The sequence below is a fragment of the Anarhichas minor genome, unplaced genomic scaffold (genome assembly GCF_050575085.1).
Source record: "Anarhichas minor isolate MPS153535 unplaced genomic scaffold, ASM5057508v1 ptg000033l, whole genome shotgun sequence".
Taxonomy (NCBI): domain Eukaryota; kingdom Metazoa; phylum Chordata; class Actinopteri; order Perciformes; family Anarhichadidae; genus Anarhichas; species Anarhichas minor.
The window spans coordinates 8,867,047-8,879,919 of NW_027466479.1; the positions used below are offsets into that span (position 1 = coordinate 8,867,047).

The 12,873-nt window shown below is 41.0% G+C and overlaps 2 protein-coding genes across 2 annotated transcripts in view; one reads left to right on the forward strand and one right to left on the reverse strand.

Annotated features, from left to right (window-relative positions):
* The window catches only part of osbpl10a (oxysterol binding protein-like 10a), a 62,169-nt gene extending 53,141 nt beyond the window's left edge, over positions 1 to 9,028 (forward strand). Inside the window, exons 8-13 of the mRNA XM_076105643.1 lie at positions 1,591 to 1,740; positions 1,886 to 2,384; positions 5,660 to 5,846; positions 6,216 to 6,398; positions 6,502 to 6,655; positions 7,347 to 9,028. Of these exons, the coding sequence (XP_075961758.1) occupies positions 1,591 to 1,740; positions 1,886 to 2,384; positions 5,660 to 5,846; positions 6,216 to 6,398; positions 6,502 to 6,655; positions 7,347 to 7,391 (1,218 nt within the window). The 3' untranslated portion in view covers positions 7,392 to 9,028. The remainder of the gene's footprint in view (positions 1 to 1,590; positions 1,741 to 1,885; positions 2,385 to 5,659; positions 5,847 to 6,215; positions 6,399 to 6,501; positions 6,656 to 7,346) is intronic.
* Positions 9,029 to 11,704: 2,676 nt separating this feature from the next.
* Positions 11,705 to 12,873, reverse strand: part of LOC142964994 (dolichyl-diphosphooligosaccharide--protein glycosyltransferase subunit STT3B) — a 70,332-nt gene continuing 69,163 nt past the window's right edge. The window contains exon 16 of the mRNA XM_076105644.1: positions 11,705 to 12,464. Within this exon, the coding sequence (XP_075961759.1) occupies positions 12,390 to 12,464 (75 nt within the window). The 3' untranslated portion in view covers positions 11,705 to 12,389. The remainder of the gene's footprint in view (positions 12,465 to 12,873) is intronic.

The following is a 12,873-nucleotide window of genomic DNA, read 5'->3' on the forward strand; positions in this document are numbered from 1 at the left end:
TCGACAACCAACCAGCTCCAGGGAGTCCCGTGTGTGTTTGTCCAAGCATGCTCCCTCGTGTGTGCGTCTCTTTTTGTTTTGGTGCAAATGTGAGCGCGCTCAGTGAGGATGTGCGAGTGGATGTGTGGAGCTTTTTGGCGTGCATGCATGAAATGAAATATTCAGGTGCCGGGGAGGCACTCTGGTCCTGATGATCTCTCTTTCTTCAGTGCTCTGCGTGTGATGAGTTTCAGTTCCGAGTCAGTTCCCTTATTTAGCTTTTTTAACCAGCAGCAGCTTCACTCAAATGAGTTATTTACAAGTTGGAAAAAAAAAGACGCATAAGCACTGAATATTATTGCGTCGAGACACAGATGTAAATGGGAGCTAAATTCGCAGTGGGGGGGTGTGTGTGCAAAGAGTTGTTGCCCACAGGCTGTAGAGTACTTTCTGCATTATACATCAGCCTCTTTCTTGTTTTTCTTTATTTTCTTATTCTTCTTCCTGCTCCGAGTTACTGCAGGAGGCATCGAAGGCATCAGCTCTTCTTTAACCTCGACTGGATTTGTTTCCAGTTGAATGCTGCACCACAAACAAAGGACATGACCTATGTCCTCTTTGACCACTGCCACGTACAACACACATACAGGCTTTGTGTAGTTTTGTGCTGAAGGCTGTTTGAAGCAAAAAGAGGCACTCAGGCTGCTCAAAGAAATGCAGTGCATTGCCTTCTGAAACGCTGGAAGTGTCCTTTTGTTATTTATAAGTTGCTTCTGTAACAGGTCCTGGGCCGGCCTCTAAATGAGTTGCGTGACCTTATCGTCGGCATTGACAGCTGACAGCTGGTGTTAGAAGATGGCAGCATCTTCCTCCTCTAGGCCTTCCCAGGTGACAGGTGTCGCAGATAAAATGCAGAATGTAGTTTTTAGCGGTTTCCTCCCTTTTTGCTCTTTGTCACAGGTCACATATTTCTTGAGTTGCCAGTAAAGAGACATTCACCTCTTAGATTGTGTCATTTGAATTCTTTTTTTAGAGGCTATGAAAATATCTTTTTATTTCTTCGTCTGAAAATAGAACTTTATATTTGAGTGACCTTTGCTAAACCTCCAGTGGCCAAACGTCGACCCTTATTATCTAGCCTTTATTAAAAACAACTGTATATTTGTGACCTGTTTCCACATCTTCAGTGGGAGCCAGTGGAGCTTGGAGGTGGAGACAGTTTAAGGCATTGTTGGTTTTCGGTCTTTTCATGTGATTTATCAAAGAAAAATATGAAATAATGCCGGCGTTATCATTTAATCATCTCACAACCCGCTCAGATTTGTTTTGCTATTCCTTGGGGTGCGTCCCAAACGCCATGTTGGGAGCAACTTCATCATTTATCAAGTCTAAATGTTTTAGTGTCGTATAGAGGAACACAAAAGTAGCTCTGAAGGAAAAACTCAAATCGATACATAAACCAGACACATTAATGCATTGAATAGGTATTTCAAAGTTGGGATTGTGTTATTACAATATAATCCATAACTTGAATCTGTTTACAGCTCACCCTCCACAAATAAGAAACAGAATACAGTGACGCTCCATTGAGCCTTTTCATTGTTTTCATAGCACCACCAAGGGCTGGAAGACATCAACCCCACTGAAGAGGTGACGGACACGGAGGATAACGAAGAGGAGGACCTGGGTGTCCTGGACGACCAGCGGAGCATCATTCTCCACCTGCTCTCCCAGCTCAAACTGGGCATGGACCTCACACGGGTAAGGCACTGAAACTGACTGTTAAAGATAACAAAAGAACGTTTGCGACATGTCAAGTAAATGTTTTGTGTGTGTGATTTTTAGTTTTCTGAGCCTTTTTCCCCTAAAAGAATATCTCATCCCTTCAACTCATTGGGTTTCATAGGTGGTGTTGCCTACCTTCATTTTGGAAAAGCGGTCACTACTGGAGATGTACGCCAACTTCATGGCCCACCCTGACATGTTCCTGTCCATCACAGCGGGGGCCACGGCCGAGGACCGGATAGTCCGTTTTGTCGAGTACTACCTGACCGCCTTCCACGAGGGGCGGAAAGGTGCCGTGGCCAAGAAGCCCTACAACCCCGTGCTGGGGGAGACCTTCCACTGTTCCTGGGAAGTGCCTCGGGACAAAGTCAAACCTTTGGTCAGATCCAACCAGGGGTCGTCTTGGGAGCCGAGCAGGGCCCCCAACAACACGCAGCAGGGGGACGATTCGCCAGAAGACTGCTACAGAGTCCGATTTGTGGCCGAGCAGGTGTCCCATCATCCACCAGTGTCTGGGTTCTACTGCGAGTGCCGGGAGAAGAGCATGTGCGTCAATGCCCACGTGTGGACCAAGAGCAAGTTCATGGGAATGTCTATAGGAGTGTCCATGGTGGGAGAAGGTGAGCTTATGATATACATCACACTCTTCCCCCTGTTCACTCACTTTATATGACTAAATGTATTATATGCATCAGTGGATTGCTATCACTGATGCATTTATGTATAGGTTTGATGTTGTAGCTGGTTGAGATAGTTTTGAATACTTTATATACTGTTTAGAGATTAATTACAGATTCATTTAACAGTAATTGGTAACTAAAACTGTCAGTTAAATGCAGTGTAGTAAAAAGTACAATGTTTGCCACTGAAGGCAGTGGAGTTAAAGCTAGAAATAATAAATAATTTAAATAAAATGACTGAACAATACTATTTTCCAGGTGCTTTAAATTTGATTTTAATCCACAGAATAATATTTTTTGTTGCTGCTCATATTTTTCAGGTTGTTCAGCAAATGAAATTGATTTATTCAGTGTTGATGAGGATTTTGCTGGTGACCGCTGTTGCACACCACATTTCATTCTTTCTGCTGCCTGGTACATGTTATGACTCATGTGTGTACGTGTCCTTGAGTTTTGCAGCGTTATTATGGCCGGTAATGTAGGTGACTGTCGTCTGTTTTTACGCTGCCTTATGAATACAGTAAATAGCAGAATCTATTAAGGTGTATCGCTATGTTTTATGTATTTATCGAACCTTTATTTACACAGAATAGGTTGGCTGAGCATGCACGCTATTTTACAGCAACATGAAATTACAAAAACAAAACAGGGACAGACGAGCGTATAACTACAACAGAAATTCCACAGTGTGTGAAGTACAGAAAGCAAGAGTTGAACACAAAATATATGATGTTCAACTTGATATAAGTCACTTTGCCCTAATTGTTATAACTGTAAAAGCAGTTGATGCCTGAATTGCTGTAAATACTGTACAATTATGCATTAATGATATATAAAAAGGAAAAAAAAGACACTTACCAGACACTTACTGTGATATACTAAATATAATACAAACTACGAAAATGACCTTTGAGTTGATTCAACACATCTTACAGTTGATTAAAACAAGAACGCTGCCCTTTAAACACAGCTCACCTTTTGTAACATAGATGAGTAACAAAATGTAAAATAAATTCTGTGAAAACAGCACTTTTTTAAAAACCAGCACGGTCACAGCGTCGTGTCCTCTCCCATGGCAATCAATGAAACCCGGTCCCCTCTGTCAGCAGCACCGTTACACCACGTACAGCATGAGTTACCCTGAGCGCAGACACGGGACGTCCTTGAGCCCAATCGACTGAATCTGGATACATGAACCGATTCACTGAGACAACACAGCTTTCTCAGGCTTTGCTGTACCTCTGAACACCTGTCGGCTGGTAATGACGCAGCAGTGCAGAGAACATGGTGACCCTCAACCCAGGAAGTATTGATTGCTGGATATGCTTTTGCAATGGCTGCTTTCCTAAAAGCAGTTGTATTTGCTGTATGGAAGGATGATTATCTATCGCAGGCTTACTGGACACTTGTATTAGTTATGTGTCTTAAGGCAGAATTACATACCAGTAGAATGACTATTATTGAATACACAAATCGGAGGCCGATAGGGAAAGAATTGTTGCACGGATGTTACTTTGAAGAAGTGGTTGTTCATTTATTTTATCCAGTCTTTAAAATAGGAGTCAGTACCAATAGTGCTGCATGTTTTTATTGCATGTCCAGTACAGTAAGGGTCACACATCGATGGCCTGGGTTAGTTAGTGAGCTTTAGAGGTGCTGGTGTGGGGATTTTGTTCCCTTTGGACAGAGCCAGGCTAGCTGTTTCCCTCTGTTTCCAGTCTTTGTGCTAAGCTAGGTTAGCCAGCTGCTAAGTGGTATCTTCATTTATCGTGCACACATGAGTATCAGTCCTCTCCTCTAACTCTTAGCAAGAAAGTGAATAAGCACGTTTTTTTTTTATAGTTTGTACTCCCCATATATTTATTTGACAGTTAGTTACTTTGATTTTAAATATAAAACACATGATTAACTTGTGAAATATGCACTTTTATAGATTAAAGGCTATGCATAGCCTTTTATAGATTAAAGGCTATGCATAGCCACATAAGTGTTTTTTTTAGTTATTGTGGTTTATCAGACCTACTCCGGTTGTAATAAGAATGCTAAAGTTGTAAAGGTTTAATCATGCAAAATTAGTGAAATAAATACCTGATGGTGGATCGTGGGTATGCAGGAACTAAAACACTCGACTGTTTATAATTTACTATAACAGCTCTATCTTGTCCAGCTACATCAAGATGATTCAGTAACGTCCTACATTTGACACAGAGCTCCTCAAGTGTATTTATTTTTAGAAAGTTCTCTATAGTGGAGAAATATCTACCGGAGCAGAGAATGAAGTCGCTCTCCCTCTGTGTTTTAATCCAAGCTTCTCCTTGCTTTAACATTATCTCACTGGCCGCGCATGTAGTGCATGTGAGCTACTGAACCACGATGGTGCCGTATGGAGTTTAGCCTTGTAGGCATTTTACAGTGAAACAAAGCTGCACAAGTGGTCTCTTGTAAACATGTGGTCACTGGTCATGACGTGTGAGGTGGTGTTCATGACAAAATCAATCCACTTATAGACTGACGATGAGCGTTAAGTATAATAGCCACTATTATGAACACAAACTGCCTAAAGGAGATATTAACTGGTTTATATAATGTTCTTCACAGTGGGAGTTATTTTTGCTGACTACTTTGCATTAATGTAATAGAAACCAATTATTGCCTCCAATCAGGTTAAATAATGTGTCTGTTGTTGCACACACATGCGCACGCACACACGCACGCACACACACACACACACACGCACGCACACACGCACGCGCACGCGCACGCACACACACACACACACACACACACACACACACACACACACACACACACACACACACGAAAACTCCATCAACCTGTGCTTAACTAATCACGAGTTAAGATTGCTGCTATAATGGCCGCTTCAGAGTGTTGAAAACAATTAAATTCTTACATAATATTAACTATATATGAGAGCTCCATAAAGTGCCTCGTCATTACATTTAAGTTAAATGTTTATCTAGAATATGTACACATTTGTACTTGCTGTGTTCTACAAGTGCACAATGAAAATCATTGACAGGCGCATAACTAGCTTGGAGAAAACCTCGACACATCAGCCCCATACATTGAATTAGCGTTAAATACTCTTATTATACATTTAGAGAAAGAGAGGGAATGTGCAGGGAAATCAGCTGGCTCGACATCATGCATCTGAAGACTGGTTTTAACCCGTCCTACTTCTTTTCTCCTTGCAGGGGTACTCCGTCTCTTACAGCACGATGAGGAGTACGTCTTTACGTTGCCCTGTGCCTACGCCCGCTCCATCCTCACTGTGCCCTGGGTAGAGCTGGGGGGCAAAGTCTCCATCAACTGTGTCAAGAGCGGCTACTCTGCCACCGTCACCTTTCACACAAAGCCTTTCTATGGAGGGAAGGTACACAGGTGAGTGTTTCCCTGCCTGTTGTACATCGAGAAATATACTATACGTGTCATAGTATAAAATGTCATAGTATAATATGTTGAATTAGTCAGAAAAAAGTCATGTCGAAATAAGTCATAGGAAATCATAGTACACGCATGTCGAAAAACGTTTAAAAAAAAAATTTAAGTATGACGAAATCTTTTTCAAAAAGTCAACTTATAGTAGGGTTAACCCTAACCCAAAGTAAAAAAAAAAAGTCACATATCTTACAAAAATGTCACACAAAGTATCAAATATATGCCATGCAAGCGTCATTGATTGTCATAAATATGTCTTAGTATAGTACTGTATGTCATAGAAATGTAACGATCTCCGTTGGCCTTCCTCAGAGTGACGGCAGAGGTCAAACACAATCCGACCAACACCATCGTGTGCAAAGCTCAGGGCGAGTGGAACGGCACCCTGGAGTTCACGTACAGCAGCGGGGAAACCAAAGTCATCGACACGGCCAAACTCCCAGTCACCAGGAAGAAGCTGCGGCCTGTGGAGAAACAGGGGAGGACAGAGTCCAGGTGAACATGAATCACCACCGACCTAATGTCATGTTCTTAATGTTCTTAATTAGTATTGCTAGATGTGTGAGACATCATCTGCTTGTAAATGGTGTGATCGTAGGCGGTTATGGCAACACGTCACCAAGTCGCTGAAGGAAGGGAACATCGACGAGGCCACGGAGCACAAACACCGACTGGAGGAGCGACAGAGAGGGGAGGAGAGGCAGAGAGCAGCTGATAACGAACCCTGGACCCCCAAATACTTCACTAAGGAGGTACAGAGAAGGGAGACGAACTTCTCAGAGCAACCCTGTAGCAGGGTGGTATGGTGGTTCACAAGCAGTTAGCCAGGCTGTGTCCAAAATCACCTCCCATTTACGATATGCTGCACTGTATTTAACATTATCGCAGTTAGACTCTGCTAGCGTTAGCCTTTCGCTTAATATTCTTACGAATTACACCCAATTAACGATGAAACATGTTTTGGTAGCAGGCTAGCAGTCAGAATTGACACCGAGTAACATTAAGAAATTGTAAATTAATGGTTTAAAATACGTTGCATGAATCATTTTCTTATGTATACAGGCAGCAGTTACAAGTTTTCATTTTACGGGTTCTAAAAAATAACTTTATACACGTTAACATAACGTTATCTTGTTTCACAATTAATAGTGTGTATTTCATCAGATTATTTGAATTAGCAGGCTAATAAGTAAAATGCGAACACTAGGTCAACTTCATCCGTGTGCATCACCGTTTGGATTCCCCATGAACCGGTTTCTGTTGTGATTTCTATATTTTTATTTTCTTGTGTCCACATTTTAGCGATGAATGCTCACTACAGAGTATCTCTGAGGGAGTAGTGGTTAAGGAAACAGCCATCACCTAAAAATCTGTCGTCATTCTCAAAGGCACCCTGACATAAAACATGAATGTCTTTCCCCCTTCGTGTTTCCACACGTGCAGGGAGACAGTTGGATCTACAACAGCCCACTGTGGAAGTCGACCTGACAGCAGAACAACTCTCTCTTCTGATGGACAATAACAGAGATCCCTCATCTCCAGACGGAGGTCAGGCAGTCCTCCGGAGACCTTCAGCTACAGACTCTCAACAGAGACAATATGGAGACACAAACAGGAAACGAGCAAGGTGCCAAAGAGATCTCCACTGTTATAACCAAGCTGGCGGTTGGAGCTCTGGGCACAGAAGTACATTTTTATATACAGTTAATAGTATTACTATTCAAAGTAGAGTATTTCTATTTTTTACCTTGCCAAGGCCTTTTTTGCACACGCACAGTAATGAAGTTTGCCACTGGTGTTTTACTTTGTTATTTTTTAATAATCAATATGTTTTCTCAGACATCGTCAATGTTTGGTTTCAAGCTTTTAGTTTGTAATGCAGCGTTGGAATGAATCGATACACCTTCGTGAGGAGAGTATAAAGCATAGAAATAAATTCATTAATTTACAGTTATGGGGTCTGTAAGAGCTTTACAGGAAATAACACGTAACCAGATTTAAAATGACATAAATCAAGAGTTAAACACATGTACTACATTAGATTGTTTTCATATATTGCTATTAATCAGTACATTAGAGTGATTTACTAGAAAGTAAAGGTCCTGATTGTTGTGTCACTATGAATGTACATTTTAATGGTATGATACTTTTCCATCTTGTACTGTAACGTGCTTTTTATTTTTGCCACGTTGCTCCATTTAAAGTATTGCACCCATTGAGTGACACTGCACATCAAACGCTTTCCATTACTATCTCTCTTATTCAGCTACTCCAGACAATTAGTCACTTCTTGTCCGAAAACACTGGTTTGTTCGTTGCAAAATGCTCCTAGGTCCTCTTATTTTCTTTTTTTTGTATCCCTGCCTCTACGATGGCACTCGTGCAATTAGTCAGCCCCGTGCCTCCCGAAGTTAATGCTTCACCTTTGGTCGCCCGTGGTGATGAATATGGATAAGGAGGCTCGCAGAAACACAATCACGTTCTCCCATCTGGAGTTCGCTGGAAGGTTGCCTCTGTGAAGATGAGCGGATAATCTAGCAGAATAACAAACACTGTCGGATAGAAAAGGATTATGCATTTGGGTCATATTACTGCGGCGCTTCGATCTTCTCATGTTTGACAAACTACGTGGTCAATTTTCAAACCGAATCGCTTTTTCCAAACGAAGTAAAGCAGATATGAATAAGGAGCAATGAGCAGTATGGCCACTTCACTTGTACTTCACCAACACTTCTTAAGGCCTTGTTATTCTTTTTTCACATAAACATCTCACTGCTTGCTTTTAGTTCAATTGTATAAGTATTTAAAAGCCAGGTGAATTTACCAGATGCCTATTTGTAGCGTATGTCATGACAGTATAGAGAACAAACCATTTAGAAATACTGTTTCATGACACTCTCCTAACATGAAACTAACCTTTTTTTTAAAATGATACATCCAAAAGAACTCACTGAAGTAGAGTGATTGTGGATGAAGGCGGGATTGTCCATTAAAAGACCTTCAATCTGTTTTTTAAATGAAACATGTCTTCTCATGATGTCCTGAATGTACATCTGTTATAACGTTGGTCAAAGCAGGAAGTTGTTTGAGATTATTTTGTTCTAATAAATATGCTAAAGATTGCATTACAACTTGTTTAACATTGGACTGAAAAGCAAACAAGCTAGATGTTTGCTTTTTGTCTAAACATTACATAGGATGTACTAGCATGTTACCATGATAACATCAGCAGACAAACATGGGAACATGCTAGCTAAAAAAAAAACGGATCGTGAATATCTGACATTAATATGCTAAATGTGGTGTGATAAAAGTTATTGCATATTTACTCACCAACTTTAGTGCATCATCATGGACATCAAAAACGGCAGAGTTCATGTTGACTAGTAAACCATCTATCTGTAGGTGAGCTAAAAATGAGCACACGAGCAGCTGAGCCTACACAGCTCAATGAGCAGCAGGACCAGCTCAGGCTGAGCAAAGTTGAGCCAATCTGACAGAAAAGAGTTCGAGTTAGCTGCCACAAGGACAAACTTCATGATTTTAAGTAACGATAATTGCCTATTAAGGATGCAACAGTACTTTGTGTTGTAGGTGAAATGAGCGTAACATCACCATGTGGTACTCGTGTGGTTAAAGACCGTTGACAGTTAACCTTTGGACGATGCATTTTCCCCCCCAAATTAATCATTTTAACACATTCAACTCTGTTAAACCTCGTTATGGGGAGCTTTACTTTATCCAATTAAGAGTTACACACATACTCGGGGAGTCCACCTTGTGTCAATCAAACCCGTCACCAACTATCCTCACCGGTGTGAGTGAAATCCACACACACACACACACACAGGCTAATGCTGCCATCAAGTGGTTGCTTTGTGTTGAAACCCAGATCTGCACAGGAACAATAACACACTGAATGTACTGGACATTGAATTAGGTTTGGTTCAAAATGACAACTTACACATGTTTTCATTAAAGTGTATATTTAAAGATGGCTGAACAGAACAACAATGTAGAAATGTAAACTTTGAAGGTGAAGGAGGGATTTCATCAAAACAAAAGGTGTTAAGGACAGACGGCACTGAGCTACTAAGAAATGATTCGACTTAGTAGAGGAAGGAACCGTTCTGCCGCTCCTAATCGACACAAAGTGAAAACGTAAGAGGGCAACAAACTGTACATCACATTAAGGCTCGGTCTGAACTCTCCTCTCTTGACTGATGAGAAATCAGGACGTGATTCAGCTCTAGGCGCAGGTGTGACTGAATGACAATGCGGCATTGTGTCAAAGGTCTGAAGTCTGAAATGGTGATGGTCAAGTTTCAGAGAAGATCAAAAAAAAAAAAGCGATTCAGACAATACTTTTTAAAAAGTGTAAAGAAAAACAAACCGGGTGATACAAATACAAGTCTCTGTGAGGTGTGACAGTACAGCTGTGTGACGCGTTAGTCTTTCTATGAGTCACTCGTTTGAGAAAAAGTAAAATGGAAAAAGTTACTGAAGCGTGCACATACAGAAACACCTTTAGTGTTTAGAACATCTGGAGAACCCAGACAGACGAACAGTGCAGTGCCCATAGAACAAGAGGTCAAAGGTTACGGCTCATCAGAGCTGTGTCCCAACTGCATACTATACAACCTGACACAATCAGATTAATTGATAAGTTAATCTTTTTATTTTTATACCGTTAACAGTTGATTGGGGTTTTTTCAAGGCAGAAATACCAAAAATTCACTACTTGCATCTTTGCAAATGTGAATATTTGCTATGCTCCATCTTCTACACAAACTAAATATCACTTTGTGTCCACTGGGAAGTTTTTTCAGATTTTTTTTTCTTCCTTTTTATATTTTACGAACCAAATAAAGAATAAAGTAAAGAAACAACCGATAAATCAATGACAAAAACGATGGTTCGCAATACTACTACTGTGTATACGAATATTATCAAGAATACACTACATATAACTAGAGTATTCTTTTTTTTACAGTAGTTTTTTCTTCCATGGAGGAGATACAAGGAGCACGAGATACATCACGTCTAGTATACTTACTAGAGCTGAACTTATTAGTCGATGGACAGAAAATTAAAGGTCCACTCCACCAATTTAAAATCACGTTAGAAAATAGCGGTTAAGTCTAAAGTGTGACTTATTACATAATCAATACCTTTTAAGACTTAATCTTAAATGCAGTATGGAATCAGGACACAGCTCTAAAGTACAATAAAGACGTCGGTCCACCGTTGTCTCGGACAAGGATGGAAGTTTCTACCTTTCCTCACCTCAGTTGTGTTTTCTAGTCTCAGTTTCAGTGCTTGAGTACCAACTACCCCCCCTTCACAGTTCACCAGTCTATTCCCAGTTCCCGATTGCCTCAGTCTGGTCGAAGCACCCGACCCGCTGCGTTGATACACGATGAGCTGAACACAAAGCTGAGAGAGCAGACGGTCACAAAGTATCGAGGCGATGGTGACCAGCGATGAGGCACGAGGCTCTGCACACTGCACTAGAGAGCTCCCTCTGCAGGAAGGGAGGCCTAATTCATGATCACTGCTTTCTACACATCATTGCTTGCTCTGTCTTTAAATCCCTAAGCAGCAGAAATGTACAATCTATGCCATTTATGAAAAAAGGGGGTGTTGGTATGGGGGGGGAGGGGCTTTGTAAAAATTCACATTCATTCTTCCAACGAAATGTCAAGCCCCTCTGTACAAGAATTATTGCATTCACTGATCTATTCGCTGTCATACAAACAAAACAATCACATAAAGAAAGTAAGAGAACTGACAACTGCATATTTAAAAATCACCACAATAATCCAATATATTATCATCCGTTTAGACTTATTCTTTACACAACATATTTACATATTAGGCCAATTTTTTTTTTCTCTAAAGAATTTGTTGAAAAAGAAGGTCGGGGAGCAAGGCAGACACAAAGGAGAGGACGATGATAAAAAGGTTCATTCTACAGACGTGACGTTCCTCCATGCCGCATACCGTCCTCTGTACACGCGTCAGGAACAAGTCCTCAGCTTTCACTCCCTCACTCTCAGTAATGAGTTCACATGTGCCGTGGAGCAAGGTCGATGGGTCTTTGGTGCAAATGTTCCTAGTCTCTCTCCCCCTCCCCCCCCGATTCCCCGCACTGATAAGCAGTTAATTAAACGTACCACAAAATGTTAATCGACACCGAACCAAGCAGAGCAGCCCTATGCCTCGCCACACATTCAAGTACAAAGTAAAAAAGCAGACAAACTAGAAAACACAAAAAAAACACAGGAGAAATTAAGCAAGACAAAAGGTCCTCGGGATTAAAACGGTTCTGCAGCTAGCCAGATATGACACTTCCTCGACACACGGGGGCGCTCTAATGAGACGCGCTTGAGACCGAGTGCCAGATAAACGGCCCCTGTGTTCTTCTTCATTGGTTGTTAAGAGGTTTCTTCGCAGTTGTTTTGCTAGAAGAGTTCATCGTCGCCGTTATTTCTTTTGGAGTTTCTTGCCTTTCCTCAGGACCAGCTTGTTCTTGATGTGTCCTCGCTTCCTCTTGGCGGTCTGGTTAAAGCGGCAGAAGAAACAAAATGTATTCTCTAAAATCATTTTTCATCTTGGATTCAAACAACTTGCATATCACTTCTGGCAACGAGTAGAATCTACTCATATGATCGAATGACTATGACTGGATATGTTGATCATGAGAGCCACTCGGCTTCAATATACGTGTATAAAAATAAGTACATACTGACTATACTGGAGCATATGCTCTGGTTTATTAGCAATGGAGAGTCGTTTATCATCACAGAGTCATTTAAGAGTAAAATAAGATGTATTTGAGTGAGTAAATTATTCGTACAGTCACTTTGCTGGTTACAGCCCATGTTGTTTATTATAACGTACAAGTTTTTTGTCTTTATTTATAGAAAACACAGTAATTTTGTCTTTGAGATCAAAATTAACAGAATAA